General features: G+C 42.4%; 3 protein-coding genes and 1 long non-coding RNA gene across 5 annotated transcripts; 1 reads left to right on the top strand and 3 right to left on the bottom strand.

Annotated features, from left to right (window-relative positions):
• Window positions 1-1,027: 1,027 nt before the first annotated feature.
• On the bottom strand, window positions 1,028-2,245 carry foxg1c (forkhead box G1c). The gene has a single exon (XM_056440306.1). It carries the CDS (start codon window positions 2,243-2,245, stop codon window positions 1,028-1,030), a length of 1,218 nt encoding a protein of 405 aa, XP_056296281.1.
• Window positions 2,246-3,316: 1,071 nt separating this feature from the next.
• On the top strand, window positions 3,317-5,521 carry LOC130210969 (uncharacterized). Its single transcript, XR_008834897.1, has 4 exons — window positions 3,317-3,464; window positions 3,893-3,980; window positions 4,567-4,645; window positions 4,964-5,521. It is a non-coding gene; the product is annotated as an uncharacterized LOC130210969 (long non-coding RNA).
• Window positions 5,522-7,172: 1,651 nt separating this feature from the next.
• pglyrp5 (peptidoglycan recognition protein 5) lies at window positions 7,173-10,064 on the bottom strand. Its single transcript, XM_056441917.1, has 4 exons — window positions 9,656-10,064; window positions 9,332-9,527; window positions 9,098-9,216; window positions 7,173-8,965 (listed from the first exon to the last, which is right to left on the bottom strand). Exons 1-4 carry the CDS (start codon window positions 9,666-9,668, stop codon window positions 8,784-8,786), a joined length of 510 nt encoding a protein of 169 aa, XP_056297892.1. The 5' UTR covers window positions 9,669-10,064; the 3' UTR covers window positions 7,173-8,783.
• Window positions 10,065-10,154: 90 nt separating this feature from the next.
• polr2i (RNA polymerase II subunit I) lies at window positions 10,155-12,511 on the bottom strand. Of its 2 annotated transcripts, none has more exons than XM_056441918.1 (6): window positions 12,390-12,511; window positions 12,207-12,261; window positions 11,823-11,896; window positions 11,250-11,324; window positions 10,663-10,714; window positions 10,155-10,494 (listed from the first exon to the last, which is right to left on the bottom strand). In XM_056441918.1, the coding sequence occupies exons 1-6, from the start codon at window positions 12,449-12,451 to the stop codon at window positions 10,432-10,434; spliced, it is 381 nt and encodes a 126-aa protein (XP_056297893.1). In that variant the 5' UTR covers window positions 12,452-12,511; the 3' UTR covers window positions 10,155-10,431. The 2 variants fall into 2 exon arrangements, with proteins under 2 accessions (XP_056297893.1, XP_056297894.1); XM_056441919.1 differs by having other exon boundaries at window positions 12,207-12,273; window positions 12,390-12,467.
• Between the last annotated feature and the right edge of the window lie 3,223 nt (window positions 12,512-15,734).

The following is a 15,734-nucleotide window of genomic DNA, read 5'->3' as shown; positions in this document are numbered from 1 at the left end:
CATGAAGAGACCTCCTTTTCCGACACTTCACAAATTATTCAAAATAATTGAACAAGTCCATCCTCCTTGGTGTGGGGGCTCCAATCTCCAGAGTGAAACATTTAATAATAGCACAACTAAGAACAATCAACCACAGTAGATTTTAATGAGGTGAAAATAGAACACAATTAGAAATGCATTATTTATCGTTTAATTACCTGTAGGCTAATTAAAATAGTAATGCCTTTTTTAAATCAAAGTTGAAGACAATAAATGCATTAGATTTAAACGTGTTTAAAAAAAATACATAATACCTTTATATATTTCAGAACGAGTTCACCTCAGTGGAATACAAATATTTGTAAGAAGTTTGCTGGAACTAAATCAGAACTTCATTAACAGTCTTGATCAACATGCTCGGGAATTAAATAAGACATAATGATGAATTTGTTTTTAATTTAATTTATTTCTAGAATGACATTTTATGGTATTTTGTTGGTAAATGATATTAGGCCTAAAACTCTGACATGCGCTCAAACATCACTCAATTTATATATTGGCAAGTGCATATATGTGGAAATAAATAATGAGTAAAGTTGACATCATTGTTTCTAAAACAGGAATAGTCTCAGTTAACAGTGGCAATTTATTACATAAAAAACAAGTTTCATTTGACCATGTCCTTAATACTGACTCATTTTAAAATAACAAACCAATGCGCAAATACATATTGTTACACAATTTTGGAAATGGCTTTGTGTGCGAGAAGCCTTTGTGAAAATATCAGCGTCTGTGAGACTCGAACTCGTTGTTTATGCTTCACACGCTTTGTGGCGATGAAGAGATAAACACTTCCAATTTCAATCAAGATACCTGTCAATGTAATACAAAGACATTCTTGGGGAAATATTGCGGGATTTATTTCACGAACCAGGCCTTTCATGAACTAAACAAATTCCAATCTGCAGCTTTTAACGCTCTGGCCTTTTATTCAACGTTTTTGATCTCAACTCAGACATCTTGTAAACTGCGCACTGTGACTGTTACTCTATTTTTCTGTATTCCAAGACGAAGGTGGGCTTGAACTGACTTGAGGGCAGTAATTTGGAAAGTCATGACAGAACCCCCCGAGGTCTGAGTGGCCGTACTTGGATAGGAATGGTCCCGGAGACGTCTTGAACGTGGCGCACTCCTCTTGGCACGGACTAAACGTCGCCGCACACGGTATTTGGTGAGAGTAAAAGTAGCTGGCCTGTCCGGAGATCATGTTAAAAGAGTACGGATCCGACAGCGGCAGGGTGCATGCAGGGATGGATGTGGAGAAAGCGGTGCAGGCGGTGCCAATCTGATGGCGTCGCGATTGCGCGCAACTGAGCCCGATGTAAGACATCTCCTGGTGCGTCTGCACGAACCGGTCGGCGTCTGCAACACGTGTCGCACTCAATCGGGACCGCTGTGAAACCATCGACGTGGCGTGGTTTGGGAAGCGAGGGTGAGCACTCAAATAAGTCCCTGCGCCAAGGTTAGTGCGCACTGGCGCTTGGAGAGGCAGAAACGGCGGCACCGGCCAGTAAAATGAACCCGCTGAGGCCAAGGTCACGCTGGTTGCAGTGCCGGAGGACATCAGACGACCTCCTCCCCTTTTTAGTGCATTCTTTGTTCTGGAGCCAGATGAGACCCTTCTCCGGAGTTTCCCTGATGTCCCGCCGATGAAGACGTCCTCACTGCAGGGGTCCAGCATCCAGTAGTTGCCTTTACCCGGGTCATCATAGTGGCGCGGCACTTTCACGAAACACTTGTTCAGACTCAAGTTGTGCCTTATTGAATTTTGCCACCCTTGTCTGTTCTGCCGGTAGTATGGGAAGTTGGCCATGATGAACTCGTAGATGCCGTTGAGCGTGAGCCGTCGTCCCGGGCTCTGGCGGATCGCCATCATGATGAGCGCGTTATAACTAAAAGGAGGTTTCTCAGGTTTTACGCTTTCTTCTGCTGCACCGCTTTTCTTTGATTCGCCATTATTGCCTTCTCGTTTTCCATTTGAAGTCACAGTTTTGATTTCTCCTTTGGTGCGCAGTTTGGGGGTTTCGGAGTTCTTTCCTTTGCCAGAGTTTGCCTCTGTACTGGTGTTCTCGGGATGTGCGGAGCGCAGTTTCTGGCACGGAGAAGTTGACGTGTCCCCCATCACTCCATCTCCTCTCAACAGCAGGCTGCTGATGCTGAATGAGGACTTGTGGAAAAAACGCTCCGAAGTTTTCAAGTCCTCCATCCTAAAAAGGTGGAAGCCACACGTAAAATCCTCAGAGGCGCCGCTGAGCAGAGCAGAGCGCGTCACGGAACTCACAGAGCGAAGATGCGCTGATTCAAAGGGGGGAAGAGCCAATATAGACGCACTGGCTGGACAGCGGGACAACAAATGCGCACGATCAGCTCAGCGCTTAGTTACCTACAACAAGTGGAGCATCACGTTGAAGGGAGGGGGGCGTGACAAAAGGCGTTTGAACCCGGGATGAAAAGCTGTCACTCCGAGTGACTGATGGGTGAACTCTCGGGTTTAATTATATCACATCCGTGACTCATGAAACTCAACTCTCCCACACGGGCCTTGCCCTCTGGGCGGACCTCACCTCTCGTTGTGTCTATTCTTCTCTGTGCACATCCGCTGACACCACCATTTGTCAAGAATGCTATGGAGTAAGAGGTGTAACGATCGTGTCGGTAAAAGGCCTAAAGCAACAGAGTGAAACGCGAGAACAGAACATGTTGGATATTTGTTGTTGTTGGGATAATCGGGAACGGGGATTCCACCTTACCTGTTATTGCCAAATACAAATGTGTCTCAATGCTGTGAAACACGTTGGCTGCTCTTATTTTGAAATCACTTGGGTAACTTCCCCAAATGAACTTGTTTCAAATTTCATTTAGGGATTTTCCATATAAATGCAAGCAAAGTGGATTCAGGATTATTATGAGTGTTGGTCTGTGTGGCTGAGAGAGAGAGGGAGAGAGAGAGACTTACTGAAGGGCAGTTAATACAAAGTGAATACTTAACAAGTAAAAAGACAACTAAAGATACACTCAGTGGCACTATACACACTTTACACTCAGGTGTCAGGAGTAACACTCCGGCTTATAACTGCACAATTGATAAAGGATCCGAAAGGGATGCAAACTGGCCTGCACTGTAAAATGTAATAGTAAAGTTTTCTTAAACAAATTAGTGAGCTTTACTCATTTCTGCTTACTTTGTTGACCTTACTTTAAGAAACTTAGTAAAGAACACTTTTTGGTGAGTGAAGTGATTACACTTATTATCTCAAGTAAGCTTTACTTTAAAAAAATGAGTGAGGCGGACTCGGAAGAAACTCGGGCGCACTCGGCAGCACTCGGCTCGAATACGCATGCGCAGTCGACCACTGAAGACGTTCTTTGGCGGAGACGGATTGGCGGCAGCGAGAAGGCAGTGCAGGTGTGCGAGTTACTTTAAGGTAAGTTTCAGCGTCTCAATAACGTTTTGCCGTTCATGTCCTTAGTAAACATCGTCGTATCTTCGCCATATTGTTCATATGTATATTCGTAGTTGAATGTTAACTTTACGAAGCGTTTAATGTGAGCTAGCTAGACCGTCAAAACCAGGGGTCCCCAAACTTTTTCCTAAGAGGGCCACATAACGTTTGCCTTGTCTGCTGGAGGGCCAGCCGGGGGGGAGGGGGGGGGGAGTTCAAGACCCAGAGGGGGAAAAGTGTCGCGACAGAAACTTGAATATCTGCAACAAGTCACACCTGGGGTAAGTTTCTCGAAGCAGTCATTTTTCTTTATGTGGTTAATAAAGTAGTGTCACAGCATTGCATGCAGAGCTGTCAAATGATTGTCCTTTAACACTTGTGAATTGTGTGTGTTTAAAATATTTTTTTAGAGTACAGATGTGACTGGGAGGTGAACAGCATCCTCCGTGGCTCAACCGTCATCCTTGGAGATGACAACGCAGACTTCTTCAAGAATTTGTAAGAAGACTTTAGTCAAAATTATTTAATTCCACACCACAGGATGCCCAATCTGTCTCATGTGTTCTGCCTGTTAATCTTTTGGTATTGGCTACTTCTCTTCCAATCAGTGCTTCTATACTTATTGATTCACTTATCCCTGATTGGGGCCCTTTTAGTGGGATCTCCCGTCTTTCCAGTCGGGTCCAGTTGCAGCTCTCTAGTCGCCCCATTCAAAACCCAAAGGCCTTCAAAATAAAGAATTACAAATCATATCACACCTAAATGGGTATCTGTACACCTTCACATGTCTGCATGATGGTAGAGGGGTTCTACTAATATCTCCTGTTACCAAAAAAGGGTTTTCACTTGTAACATTATCGCTATTTCTGTGTTGCTTTTGGGCAATATGCTCGCTCGACTGCCACAGGAGGTTCAGGAGCAGCCAATATGATGCAGGTGTGACGGCTGAAGATGGTAGGTACCTGTTCAGCCTCCTGTGGTAGGAGCACATTTCCCAGAAGCAGCAGTGACAAAGAAATGTGGATGTTTACCACGAATATGGTTGGTTGCCCACGTATTAAACTTTGGTCTTTCTTTATTGAAGGTGTGAGTTTAGGATGGCGTGAAGCTTCGACTTGACCCTATGGAAACACAGCAGATGCCACCAAAGGGTCCTGATCGGGGTTTGTTGTGATGCAACTGCATCAACCTGTTCTCAGGCCCTTCTACATTCTGTTGTTTACATTTGCTCTATTATTGTTGTTCCATTCCAATATCATCCCTATTTGTAAATATGATAATTCATATTCTTTATTATTAGCTTTTGCAATCATTCAGTGAATCACATGATCAATGAATTTATCATCGCACTCACTCCTGACCATCTTTCACTTGATTATCTAATAATATCAAAATCCAAGTAACCATTGTGTGTTCTACCATAGAAATGCAACGTGAAATTTGACATGTAATTGTGTTTTTTATGCTGCTCTTGTTATTAGGACTCTGATGACCTTCTGGACGTGTCCCACACCTCCATTGGGACCCTGACGGTGCTGAAGACATCGTGGCCTCCTCACTCACTGGACTTGGAGTCTTCAACTACTGCCATCGTTTTGGGAGGAACAGTCGTGATGGGTGACCGTGATAATCTTCCCCGTGCCGTGTGGCTACTCTTCGGACTTATTTACCCCTGAATTTAGAGTATCCTCAACGAGTGAGGAACACCTTCTGAATTTATTCATAGAGTGCTTCTCTCACTTGGACCAAAAACCCTAAAATACAATCACTCAAAAATCTACTGATGCCGTAATGGACTGTGTTCATGATGTGCAGTCAGGCCCGAGAACTTCACCCTTCTATCACCAATAGAACTCTTTTATAGAAAATGTCTATTTTTGTTGTTTTTCTGTAGTGAAATTGAGCAAATGCCGAAAACGCTGTGTTCATCATATTTCTGCGTTACAAAACCTAATCTGGCAACATGTTCAGCGTTTTAAGCACGTTGTTTGAGTTTTAAAACATGTGTTCTTCTAAATAAACTTTGTCTTCCATTGTAACTGTTCTCCTTCTTTTGTTTCAACAATTTAGTTTTTAGTTCAGCTTACTTGATCATTTTAAGGCAATCGGTTTCCTCACTATTTCTAAGTCGTGGGATCTCATTGACTCGTAAAGTTAACTAGTTCTTATTAGTACTGTTTACTTAATATAACCTGGATCTTTTAAATTGTCTTTTTTAAGTTAACCTAACTAATAATTGTTAAGTTAACTATACTAATGTTTACTGCAATTACATGAGTTGCCTAAACTTAGTTTCTTTTAGCTTTAAGAACTTAAAATTATTGAGCTACTTTACTTAGAAATGTTGAGGCAATCGGTTTCCTCACCTTTTTCAAGTAAAGTCAACTTATTACATACTTAAAGATTTTTAAGTTACCTTCACTCGTATCTTTTAAGTTGTCTGAACTGACATACGAGTTGATTTAACTTATGTTTACTCAGTTGCCGAAACTCATTTATTTTTAGTTTTAATTTAAGAACTTTATTATTGAGCTACTTTACTTAGAAAATTTGAGGCAATCGGTTTCCTCACCTTTTTCAAGTAAAGTTAACTTATTACATTTTACAGTGTGGGGAGGAGCCTTGTGTTGTTGCATTCTGTGACATGGCCTATATCAAAGCTCTCACACACTTATTTTCACCCAAAGCTTTTGAACACACTGGATTTGCTCCCTAATGCTGAAGCTAAATGTCTTCCCTTTCATCAACAGTGAGACAGCTGAAGGAAGAAATCAAACATTGCATCATACTGGGAGTAAATAGCTCGTTCATACGTTTCACTTAAATCTTTTATTTCCATTGATAGCTTTCTCAGGGATCCTGCAGCATATTGGTCATACTCAAATCGGAGGGAATAAAAAGGGAATATTCTGAGAATCTCTGGTAAATCAAAATTCACAAACATATTTTGATTATCTTGTATTTTTTTTAAAGGTCACTTTTATTGAAACATGTAGATTGCTTTCTGAGTGGTCAAAGAAGCAATCAGTCCATTTAATTTTTACATAAATAAAAAAAGAAAGAAAAAAACCTTCAAAATGAAGTAAACCCGGACATATATATCTAAACACATCAGCCATACTGCATCCTGACACTAACATATTGGCCTTCACCAGATAGTGAGTGGCATGTGCTCACATTTTCCCACATAGCACTTCTATCAAGATATGGACACTTCTTATCAATCAACTGTTACGCTGGGTCTTTTACAGTTCACATGCCAGACATCAGACGTGCCGACCGGAGCTGCACATATAATCTGTTATTATACCTTCTCTTAGTCTATCTGATAGGGGACTCCCTGCTAATCCCTGCTTTGCACAAGTGAGCACTTGTTGGGAATGTTTCAGGCACTGCAGAAAGCGTACATTGTTGTCTCAACACTTGTAATCCCCTTGGTTCTTCCTCTCGGTTTAATATTTGATATCATGTCTTTGGTTGTTATCACAGTGATTTTTCACTGAGGACATTTAGAAAACACGGGGCTTGCAAAGACACATTTGCAGGCCCACAGTTTAGCAAAGTATATTTCATCAATATCTGATGTAAGTAAGCAGCAAGCGCCACTCTAACGGAGTCCTCTGTGGGAGAGGATGAGCGAAAAAGAGAAATCATCACACCAGTAAAATAAAATAAATGGGATAGCCACAATATTGCTGATAACATTGCATTTATTAACAAAGCATCAGCACAGGGTTAAACCCATGTGAACGTGAAGCTTACACCCCTTGTCCATTAATACCAATATCATGCATATAGTATTCTTAAGTAAAATGTATTGCCAAACATATTAATATTGCACTTATAACTCAAGAGTAGCACGGTGACATATTGATAGAATGTAATCTAATAAGTAAGAGCTACTGGGACCATTTTTTACCTTAAGTGAATGTAAGTGCATTGACTTACATCCATTGTGCACTTCACCCCGTATGATGGCTCCCTCTGCTGGAACAGGCTGTGAAACTCCAAACCTTCCCCGAGTTCAGAGGACAGCCGAGATTTATTTTAAAAAATGTAAAAGAAATGAAAAGGTTAAAAGAAAAAATGTATTGGACCATTAGTTTTCAAGATATTAAGTTATTGTTCATCCTTTCATCCTGATTATTCCAAATCTGTGATTTGATTGAACTGGTGAAGGTTTGTGTGCCATCAAAGCATGGACGGATTAAGAAACCACGGGCCCCTGGGCCTGGACGTGTCAAGCCCCCCCCCCTGCAAAAAACAAACAAACATCGCTAACAAAACAGTCCGTATGGAACAACGATACCGGAGCTGAGCAGACAACATAACGCAAATTATATGATAGCAGGGACTTCGGTTATATGTATTCAACGAATAACTTTTGTAATCGTTACAACCACACGGCTCAAAGTGGAAATAACATCATAGGGAGACCACACCGAGTTAAGGTTTGAATTCAAAAGATAATTTATTAAATTCTTAAATTAACTATTTACAAAAATCTGTAACTGAGAAGCAAGAAAAGGTAAAGCTAAACATGTAGTGCAGATCAGCATAGTGTATGTGTAGTGCAAAAGCCCCCTGAGCTCACGGGCCCCTGGTGCCGGCAGGCTCGTTCGGTAATCCATCCCTCAGTAGGACTATTGGGGCCCTGTTACTGACATGAATGACTTAAGCCTAGCATATACCGGCTACGGCGCATCGTGTCATATCATCATATTCATATCAATACAATGTTAACTAGAACGGGCACTCGGTAGAGCGCATACCTTCGCATATCACAAGATTGGGCATTGAATTATGAACATTTTGGCATTAGTTGCATGCCAATTGGACAAAAATGTATCGTGCTATGGTAAAAAAAAGATTTTGACCTTTCCATGACCTTTGACCTTGACCTTTGACCCGATTGATCCCAAAATCTAATCAAATGGTCCCCGGATAATAACCAATCATCCCACCAAATTCCATGTGATTCAAGAAGATTTGACCTGTTCATGACCTTTGACCTTGACCTTTGACCCGATCGATCACAAAATCTAATCAACTGGTCCCCGGATAATAAACAATCATCCCACCAAATTTCATGCGATTCGGTTCAATACTTTTTGAGTTTTGCGAATAACACGCATACAAATAAATAAATAAATAAATACACGGCGATCAAAACATAACCTTCCGGCATTTTCAATGCGAAGGTAATAACAGCGACGTCACGCGCGGAGGCTCTGGCTTAGGGGCCCCCTGAGCTCATGGGCCCCTGGGCCTGGTAGGCCCGTTCGTTAATCCATCCCTGCATCAAAGCGATTGGCAACCCTTGAGCTGTGGCAGGGCAGCATACAGTTGACCTCCTGGACATTCCGTCCGGCCCACATCTCGGTGCCCAACCACGGAAAACTTTGGGATTAGAAAGCACTCACGAACTCCGGACTGCAGCAGCCGTTTGACAGACGACAGCGCCTCTGTGCTCGGCGTTTCAACTGAAAATAAAGCAACGTCACATTATCATATCGGACTCCATAACACCATTCTGAAGGTTTTTCTGATATTGCCTAGACATGTGATGCATGTGCTCTTCTTATTGCACAATAAAAAATGTTTGTTGCACATACCATTAAAATTACCCATGAAGGCAATCCCCACTGAGTCATGATTGCTGCCTTTGGCGTGTGCCCCTACCACACCCCAGCCGCGGCCCTCATACACTGTACCGTCTTCTCCGACAAGAAAACTGAAGCACACAGAAAGGATGGTTGAGGATCCTCTATCGAAGAACTAAATCCCCTCCAGTGCACGCACGTCCATCTCTTGAAACATGACATTCCCCGACTGTCCAAGCGACTCACTTATACCCGATGTCGTCGAAGCCTCTTTCCTTCACATGGGTTCTCTGAATGCTGGCAAGGCGGCTCTTGCACTCTTTCTCGTTGTTGCATCTTGGGAGGGCGGTGTGGTGTATGATAGCTCTCTGGGCAGAGCCCTTCAGGGTCTCCTTACTTTTAGGGGCAGTGGCTCCCCACTGCTGCCTTGAAACAATGTTCACTAAAAAGCAATTGAAGAAAAATCAAAAGCATAATTACAATGAATGACTTGGTGGACGCCATCAAATGTTACTTGCAGGGACAATTAAAACACGACTTGCAAGTGTAAAGTAATCAGTGTTTTCTTACCTGTTTGGGCCATATCTCCCAGGCACACAGGTGTCTTTGAATGCAGCGGACTGGGCTCCAACCTTATGTAGAAGCCTGTATCAGGAGGCGTGGTTACGGCAAGTACACCTTCCTTAATCTTCCATGTGGATGTATCAGCACACAGATTATGTGCCAACTAGTCATGTTGGCCAATAATAATCTACTTCCCAAAGGGGTTGTGTGGAATATACGCAGTTGAAAAAGAAGGAAGTGCAATCGACACGCTCAATATTCCACATTGAGACGGGAAACCGGTGACCTTTTCTTTCCCGCAAACGAGGCATGACTGCTTCATGTGAAGTTTTATGGTGGAAACCAGTTGCACCAGTTTTACATCATGTGTGTGTGTGTGTGTGTTTAGAGTGGGAGGAAACAAGGAGCGGTATAATCCTGTATACACGAGTCACAGAACAGATGGCCATGCTACCAAACGCATGGGTGTGTCTAATAATGTTAGTATTCATTAAATACTCAGTCATTTAAAACAACTAGTTCTTTTAATCTAACAAAACACATTTAAAAAAAGACAAATGCTATAAAAAAAAGTATTAATACATTATATTCACAAGATGGTGTCTGATCAACTGCAGGCAATCAAACAAAGACAATTTCAGGGTCGACAAAAATGAGCAGCTCTGCTGTTTGACAAAAGAAACCCACAGTCATAGTCAAGAAAGAACTCCATCTGAGCTGCAGCGTTTTGTGAACAGCAACACTGTCGAGGAAAATGTGAGCCCTCGTCATCATCACTGGCTTTACTCTGTCCATCTGTGTCCACAGTGAGGGGCCGTGCAGACGTAGTACAGTCTCATCGCGTCCTGTCAGGAGAAACACAATAACATATTAGAATTTAGATCTTCTATTCAGTTTCTTATAAATCAAGAAAAGGTATTTCCTCACTGAAAAAGCTTGTAATCATTTCCCTAGACAAACCACGTTAAAACTACAGGTCATGTATTGTATGTTGAAAAGATGACTGTAGTTACCTCAGCCTTCATACTGTGAGACTGGAAGAACACTGCCTCCTTGTGACCGCATCTGGGTGGACATGGTTGGAGAACATGGTTGGAAATCTATAACGCCTTATGTCACAACCCCTCATTACATAATCAGGGGTCAAGTCCAAAAGGACGTTTCCTGGCCCAGTTCAAGAAGGGAAAGTGCTGACGTGAATGTGTTGCTGGTGAAGAAAGTCGATCATCCATCTAGGCAAATTTTAAGAATTATTCTCAGAACATGGCTGGTGAAAAAAGGGGCAAAATTCCCACTAAATATTCAGAAAATAGTGAGAATGAGAAACCAGTTTCTCTCCGTTTCTGTAGTGGGATAGTTTGTTCGTACATTATGCACGATAAAGTTTATAAAAGCTTGTTGCAGTGAATTTCCAATGAAGGAGACATATTTTTGCTCTTTGGTGGTTCAAAAATTAAATAAAATCCACGAAAACAAAGTTGGCTTTCTGTCCCGAATACTGAATTTTGCGCCACTCTAACAACACAATAAATATTCACTTAAAATAAAAGATATGAACAATTAGGGGCCCCAGAGGTCGATTAACTCTGGGAAAACTTACTTGGGACAGGGGTGGTCCTCTGTCCTCGGAAGGGTTGGATCCTGAGATACATCAGCAATGATTTGTGTCAACTCACTGGAGAAAGAGAAAGAGAGAAGCAAGATACTGGATGACTTACCAACTATTAGCCGTCAAGTGACTGAGGTTACATACGGAAAATATGCAATGTAATGCTTTACTGTCTCGGGCATTACCAACGTTGACCTATTACAAATGTTTAGACCTCTGTGTTCTTACTCCACATTTATTTTGACCATTGTAAACGTCTGAATGTGCACAATTAAAATCAAGGGATTCTCTTTAAATTACTTAGGAAGATTCCATTAAATGTCAGGACATCCGTACTGGAAAAGTGTCTGGAGAATGCATTTAACTTGATGTGTAAGACCATGTTTGCATTGGTTGAGGGCTAAGAAGATGTCGTGGATGCAAAACAAGCAGGAAACACCACACACAAACTCCATCTTTTAAGCCTATTTCTCACAGAGAACACACCCAGAGTTAAGGACACAGCGTGCACCCAAAAATTAAGTCCTTAGTTCTTCATTCAGCCCTGTGTTGTCTTGTACTTACTCAACCTCGTGGGTGATCTTGTTGACATAGATGCAGCTGTTGTCCGCTTCTTGTTGGTAGTCACAGTTTCTGCACTGTGTGTTGAGTATAATAAAAAGACAACATGTTGTTATTATTATTAAACGGGAACAATGGGCATTTATGCTCATTGCCTCACTGCATCTATCTCAATAAAAGAAGCAACAATCCTATCACAGGACTGGGGTTTTGAGACTGTACAGGCATGTATAATATCACTACGGTAATCCATGTTTTCAGAGACACGAATTGCTGCAGTGGTCAACTTTGAGATTGAAGAAACTTCGTAACTTTTCATTTTTAATATGGTCAACCGTGGATGACCTCAGGTCCTGCTGTTACCCAGCTCAGGTCCCAGATACTTACCGCATAGAGCAGGATCCGGTTCTCCTTGTCTTCTTTCGGGTACAACATGTTGTTACTGGAAAACAATCTTTAGTTTAGTGGTACATCCAGACTTTCCCCCCCATTAAAATAACGTTGTGTTAACGTGCGTCAAGCTATCTAGCTCGTGTTACTTATAAATACCCTATTTGGCCGCAAACTCACCATTCTTGACAAAACCGTATCCCCACAAATCCAGGCTCGTATGCTGCAGTTTCTAAATCCATTGGGGTAAACAATATAGGTTGAAGATAAACGTGACAAATAATAAATGCGACACTTCTTCCCCCGCCGCTTCCTTCCACTCGTTTGAAAACAGACCGTTTGCGCATGCGTGTGCTAGAAAAATATATGACGGTTTCCGAGACAGCGCCACCAGGTGTGGGGAGGACTGACACAAAAAGCTTTGAGGCGCTCGTATTTCTATTTGCCATACAGTAGTCTATTATATTATTATTATTCATATTTAGTTCATTTTCAATAAGATATTTCATTTATTGATGAAAAACCACAAGGAAACATTAATTCTGATTCACCCAATAATACATACTCTGAAGTTGTATTGGCTTGTTGATATAGTGTTGATATTGTGTTGATATAGTGTTGATATGTGTTGATATTGTGATGATATAGTGTTGATATAGCGTTGATATAGTGTTGATATAGTGTTGATATTGTGATGAGATATTGATTCCTTCGACAATGATTAATAATACAGGTGCTTATGTGAGAGCTGTGATTATATTGGAGAGTGTTAAAATGCAGTGAGCGCTGGTTGAGTTCAAGGCGGTGCAGAATATATCTCATGCAAAGGGACTGGTGCTCTGCAGAATGACCTTTGACCTCAGACAAATGTGTTTTAACTCGATTGTCTGCAGCAAAAAGCTGAACGCCAACATTTGTCTTTACTTCTTTCCAGCAGCGCAGCCTCACTTACCTTTATCCCCAAGGCTGCTGATTCATCAGTATTATTATATGTTCCTGAACTTGTATTACCATCATCACAGAGAGTACCTTTACCAACCACTTCTTTGAAATGATTTGTATTATGTTCCCGTGGTTCAGTTCCACATGCAGGTTTTACCTGAACATTTCCATCACGTCAGCTTTTAATTCACTGAATCATACTGTAGCTTAGGTGTTTTTAGTCATTGGAAAAATGCCATTGAAAGCGTTAATCGCCATCAAGCGAGTACAGCACAGCATTATGCTGTAACAACAAATGCATTGGAGAAAACGCCAGTCAGCAGGCAAGGCACTGTCTAATTAAAATTCAGATTTTTATTTAAAAACTGGTAAAAGTTGTTTTTATATATATATTGGATATATATTATGATGTTACTGTATATTGGCATTTTAGCAGAAAATTTCTTAATCATTTATTTAATATTATTATTTATTTGGTGCAGAATACTGTTTTGTATTCAAACTAAGTTTGTATTACGGTTATTGTTTAAATCAGTTACACAAATGTTAATATATTTCCAATAAAGGTTTGATTTTACCGTCATGTATGTTGTGCATATCTTTAAGTTTAATACACGTGTTTTTAAACAAAATAATCAAGAGACAGGAAAATACTTTAGTGCAGGGAACAATTTAAGATTTATTGGACAGCCAATGGCTGATGTTCTTCCAATAAAATACATCCATCCATCCATCCATTAGGGTCGCGTGGACAAACAAATACAATTACAGGTAAATACAATACAATACAATACAATGACAGAAGAAAACAATACAATACAATACAATAAAATGGCAATGAATATGAAGTACAATACAGTGGAAGATCGTTTCATAATACAATAAAATGGAAGATGTATTTCAAATGCATCACAGTACAAGATTAAACCAAAAAATACAATACAATACAAGAGAAGATGCATTTGAAATACAATACAGTGAAAGATCTTTTACAATACAAAAAAATGGAAGATGTATTTCAAATTCAATGCCATATCACCACGGCCGATCACATACCATTCAGCCGGCCCCCGCTACATACCAGCACAGTTGCCACCACCACGCACAGACAATCACAGAGCGCCTATCCGACATACATTGTGGTTTAATGGACCATGTTAATGTGGCTAACCGGCATGGCTCACGTGGTCACTAACGGGACTGGTGCTAGCCTGCTAAAAGAGGGAAAGAAAAAAAAAAGCTACCAAACGTCGTTCAAGCACATCTACACGCCCATTCAAAAGAACCCATTCGGGAGTTCACGCCAGGCAATCAGATCAGAGCTCGTCTCCTCGGCCGTCGCGCCCGAAGACCACGCGAACATTTTTCTGTCCCGGTGGGAAGCGCGTATCGAGGGAGACGCCACAGGCGAGGACCGTGTCGGCGATCGGGGCTCTGATACAACCTCGTCTACACCTGAGCTGATCGCGGTCCATCCAGCAATGATGATCCATAGCAGATCCAGACGGACACTATCGCCCGGTAACGGAAGCAGCCCCATAGGTCTCCCAAACTAAAACCATATACCCACCAGTCCTAAAAGCATTTCATCCGTGGCAGATGATGTTGGTGGACTAATCCAATCCATCCGAACGCCTGCATTGCCGGTCCATGGAGTAAACAGGGTCTTGATAGTGGCAACAGGGAGGAAGTACAAGGCAGAGGTGGAGGGCGGTGGAGGAAGCCAAGGACCAGAGGAGCGCACAGCAGGTCCCCAGGGGGAGCACAGACCATCCACACACCAGGCGCCGCTGGGCTTATGGTGATCGCATTCCGCTATGAGCGGACCCTGCTTATTTATGCAGCGTGTTTGAGGTTAGCAACACAGCGCAGCTCGGCGGCTACAACAACAAGCGAAGGGCAGGCGGTGAGAGGAGCCCACCAAGACACCGCACAACACAAGTTCTGGTGTAGCACAGGATGAACACACACCACAACACAGTGAACACCGCAGACAGGGCAGGTTGAGGTGGCATATCAGGAAAGCTGCAGGTCCAGATGGTAAGCAGCTAGCACCTGAAGACCTTGTGCAATTCACCTGCCTCAGTGGTCTCGCGGGTCCCCGACGCCCTCCCGGCTGATCTCGTATTGTTGTCCTCTCAAGAAGCTGACACATGTATGACCAGTTCCCCCACCCTCTGCTCACCTCGTATCATGTGTATGAATTGAGAGGCTGGTGGCCCGCGCATACCTTGCCTGATTCCCCCTTAGGCTGATAAGGCTGGCCTTTCCTCCTTCCCTCCAACAGATCCGATCTGCAGTTTGCTTCCTCTCCCCACATCTGCACAGAATTTTCTCATCTGGACAGCACTAGGGGGGGGATCTTCAGAGCCCCCATGGGGGGCTGGAGATCAACACCATCACACCATAGTCCTCCAGAAACACCATAGCCCCTCTAGACTGGCCGGCAAGCTGATTGAGCTGGGACTCCTGACCCCTGTGTGCCCCAGGTGGTCCTCCTGACCGCCCACCACAAATCCTCATCCCTGACACACATGCACCAGGGTTGCGCCCTACCTCCACCCTGTCCCCCGGCTGCACATC

The sequence above is a fragment of the Pseudoliparis swirei genome, chromosome 20 (assembly GCF_029220125.1).
Source record: "Pseudoliparis swirei isolate HS2019 ecotype Mariana Trench chromosome 20, NWPU_hadal_v1, whole genome shotgun sequence".
In the NCBI taxonomy this organism is placed as follows: Eukaryota; Metazoa; Chordata; class Actinopteri; order Perciformes; family Liparidae; genus Pseudoliparis; species Pseudoliparis swirei.
This window is presented reverse-complemented; position numbering and strand designations above follow the sequence as displayed.

Excerpts from the sequence above, each read along its gene's own strand:
- pglyrp5 (XM_056441917.1), bottom strand. Across the intron at positions 9,217-9,331 it reads TTCGACGACATCGGGTATAA|TTTTCTTGTCGGAGAAGACG; the intron begins GTGAGTCGCTTG and ends TGTGTGCTTCAG. Across the intron at positions 8,966-9,097 it reads CTTCATGGGTAATTTTAATG|TTGAAACGCCGAGCACAGAG; the intron begins GTATGTGCAACA and ends CTTTATTTTCAG.
- foxg1c (XM_056440306.1), bottom strand. The coding sequence starts at position 2,245 with ATGGAGGACTTGAAAACTTCGGAGCGTTTTTTCCACAAGTCCTCATTC.
- polr2i (XM_056441918.1), bottom strand. The coding sequence starts at position 12,451 with ATGGATTTAGAAACTGCAGCATACGAGCCTGGATTTGTGGGGATACGG. Across the intron at positions 11,325-11,822 it reads AAGATCACCCACGAGGTTGA|TGAGTTGACACAAATCATTG; the intron begins GTAAGTACAAGA and ends CTCTTTCTCCAG. Across the intron at positions 10,715-11,249 it reads GAGGACCACCCCTGTCCCAA|ATGCGGTCACAAGGAGGCAG; the intron begins GTAAGTTTTCCC and ends ATGTCCACCCAG.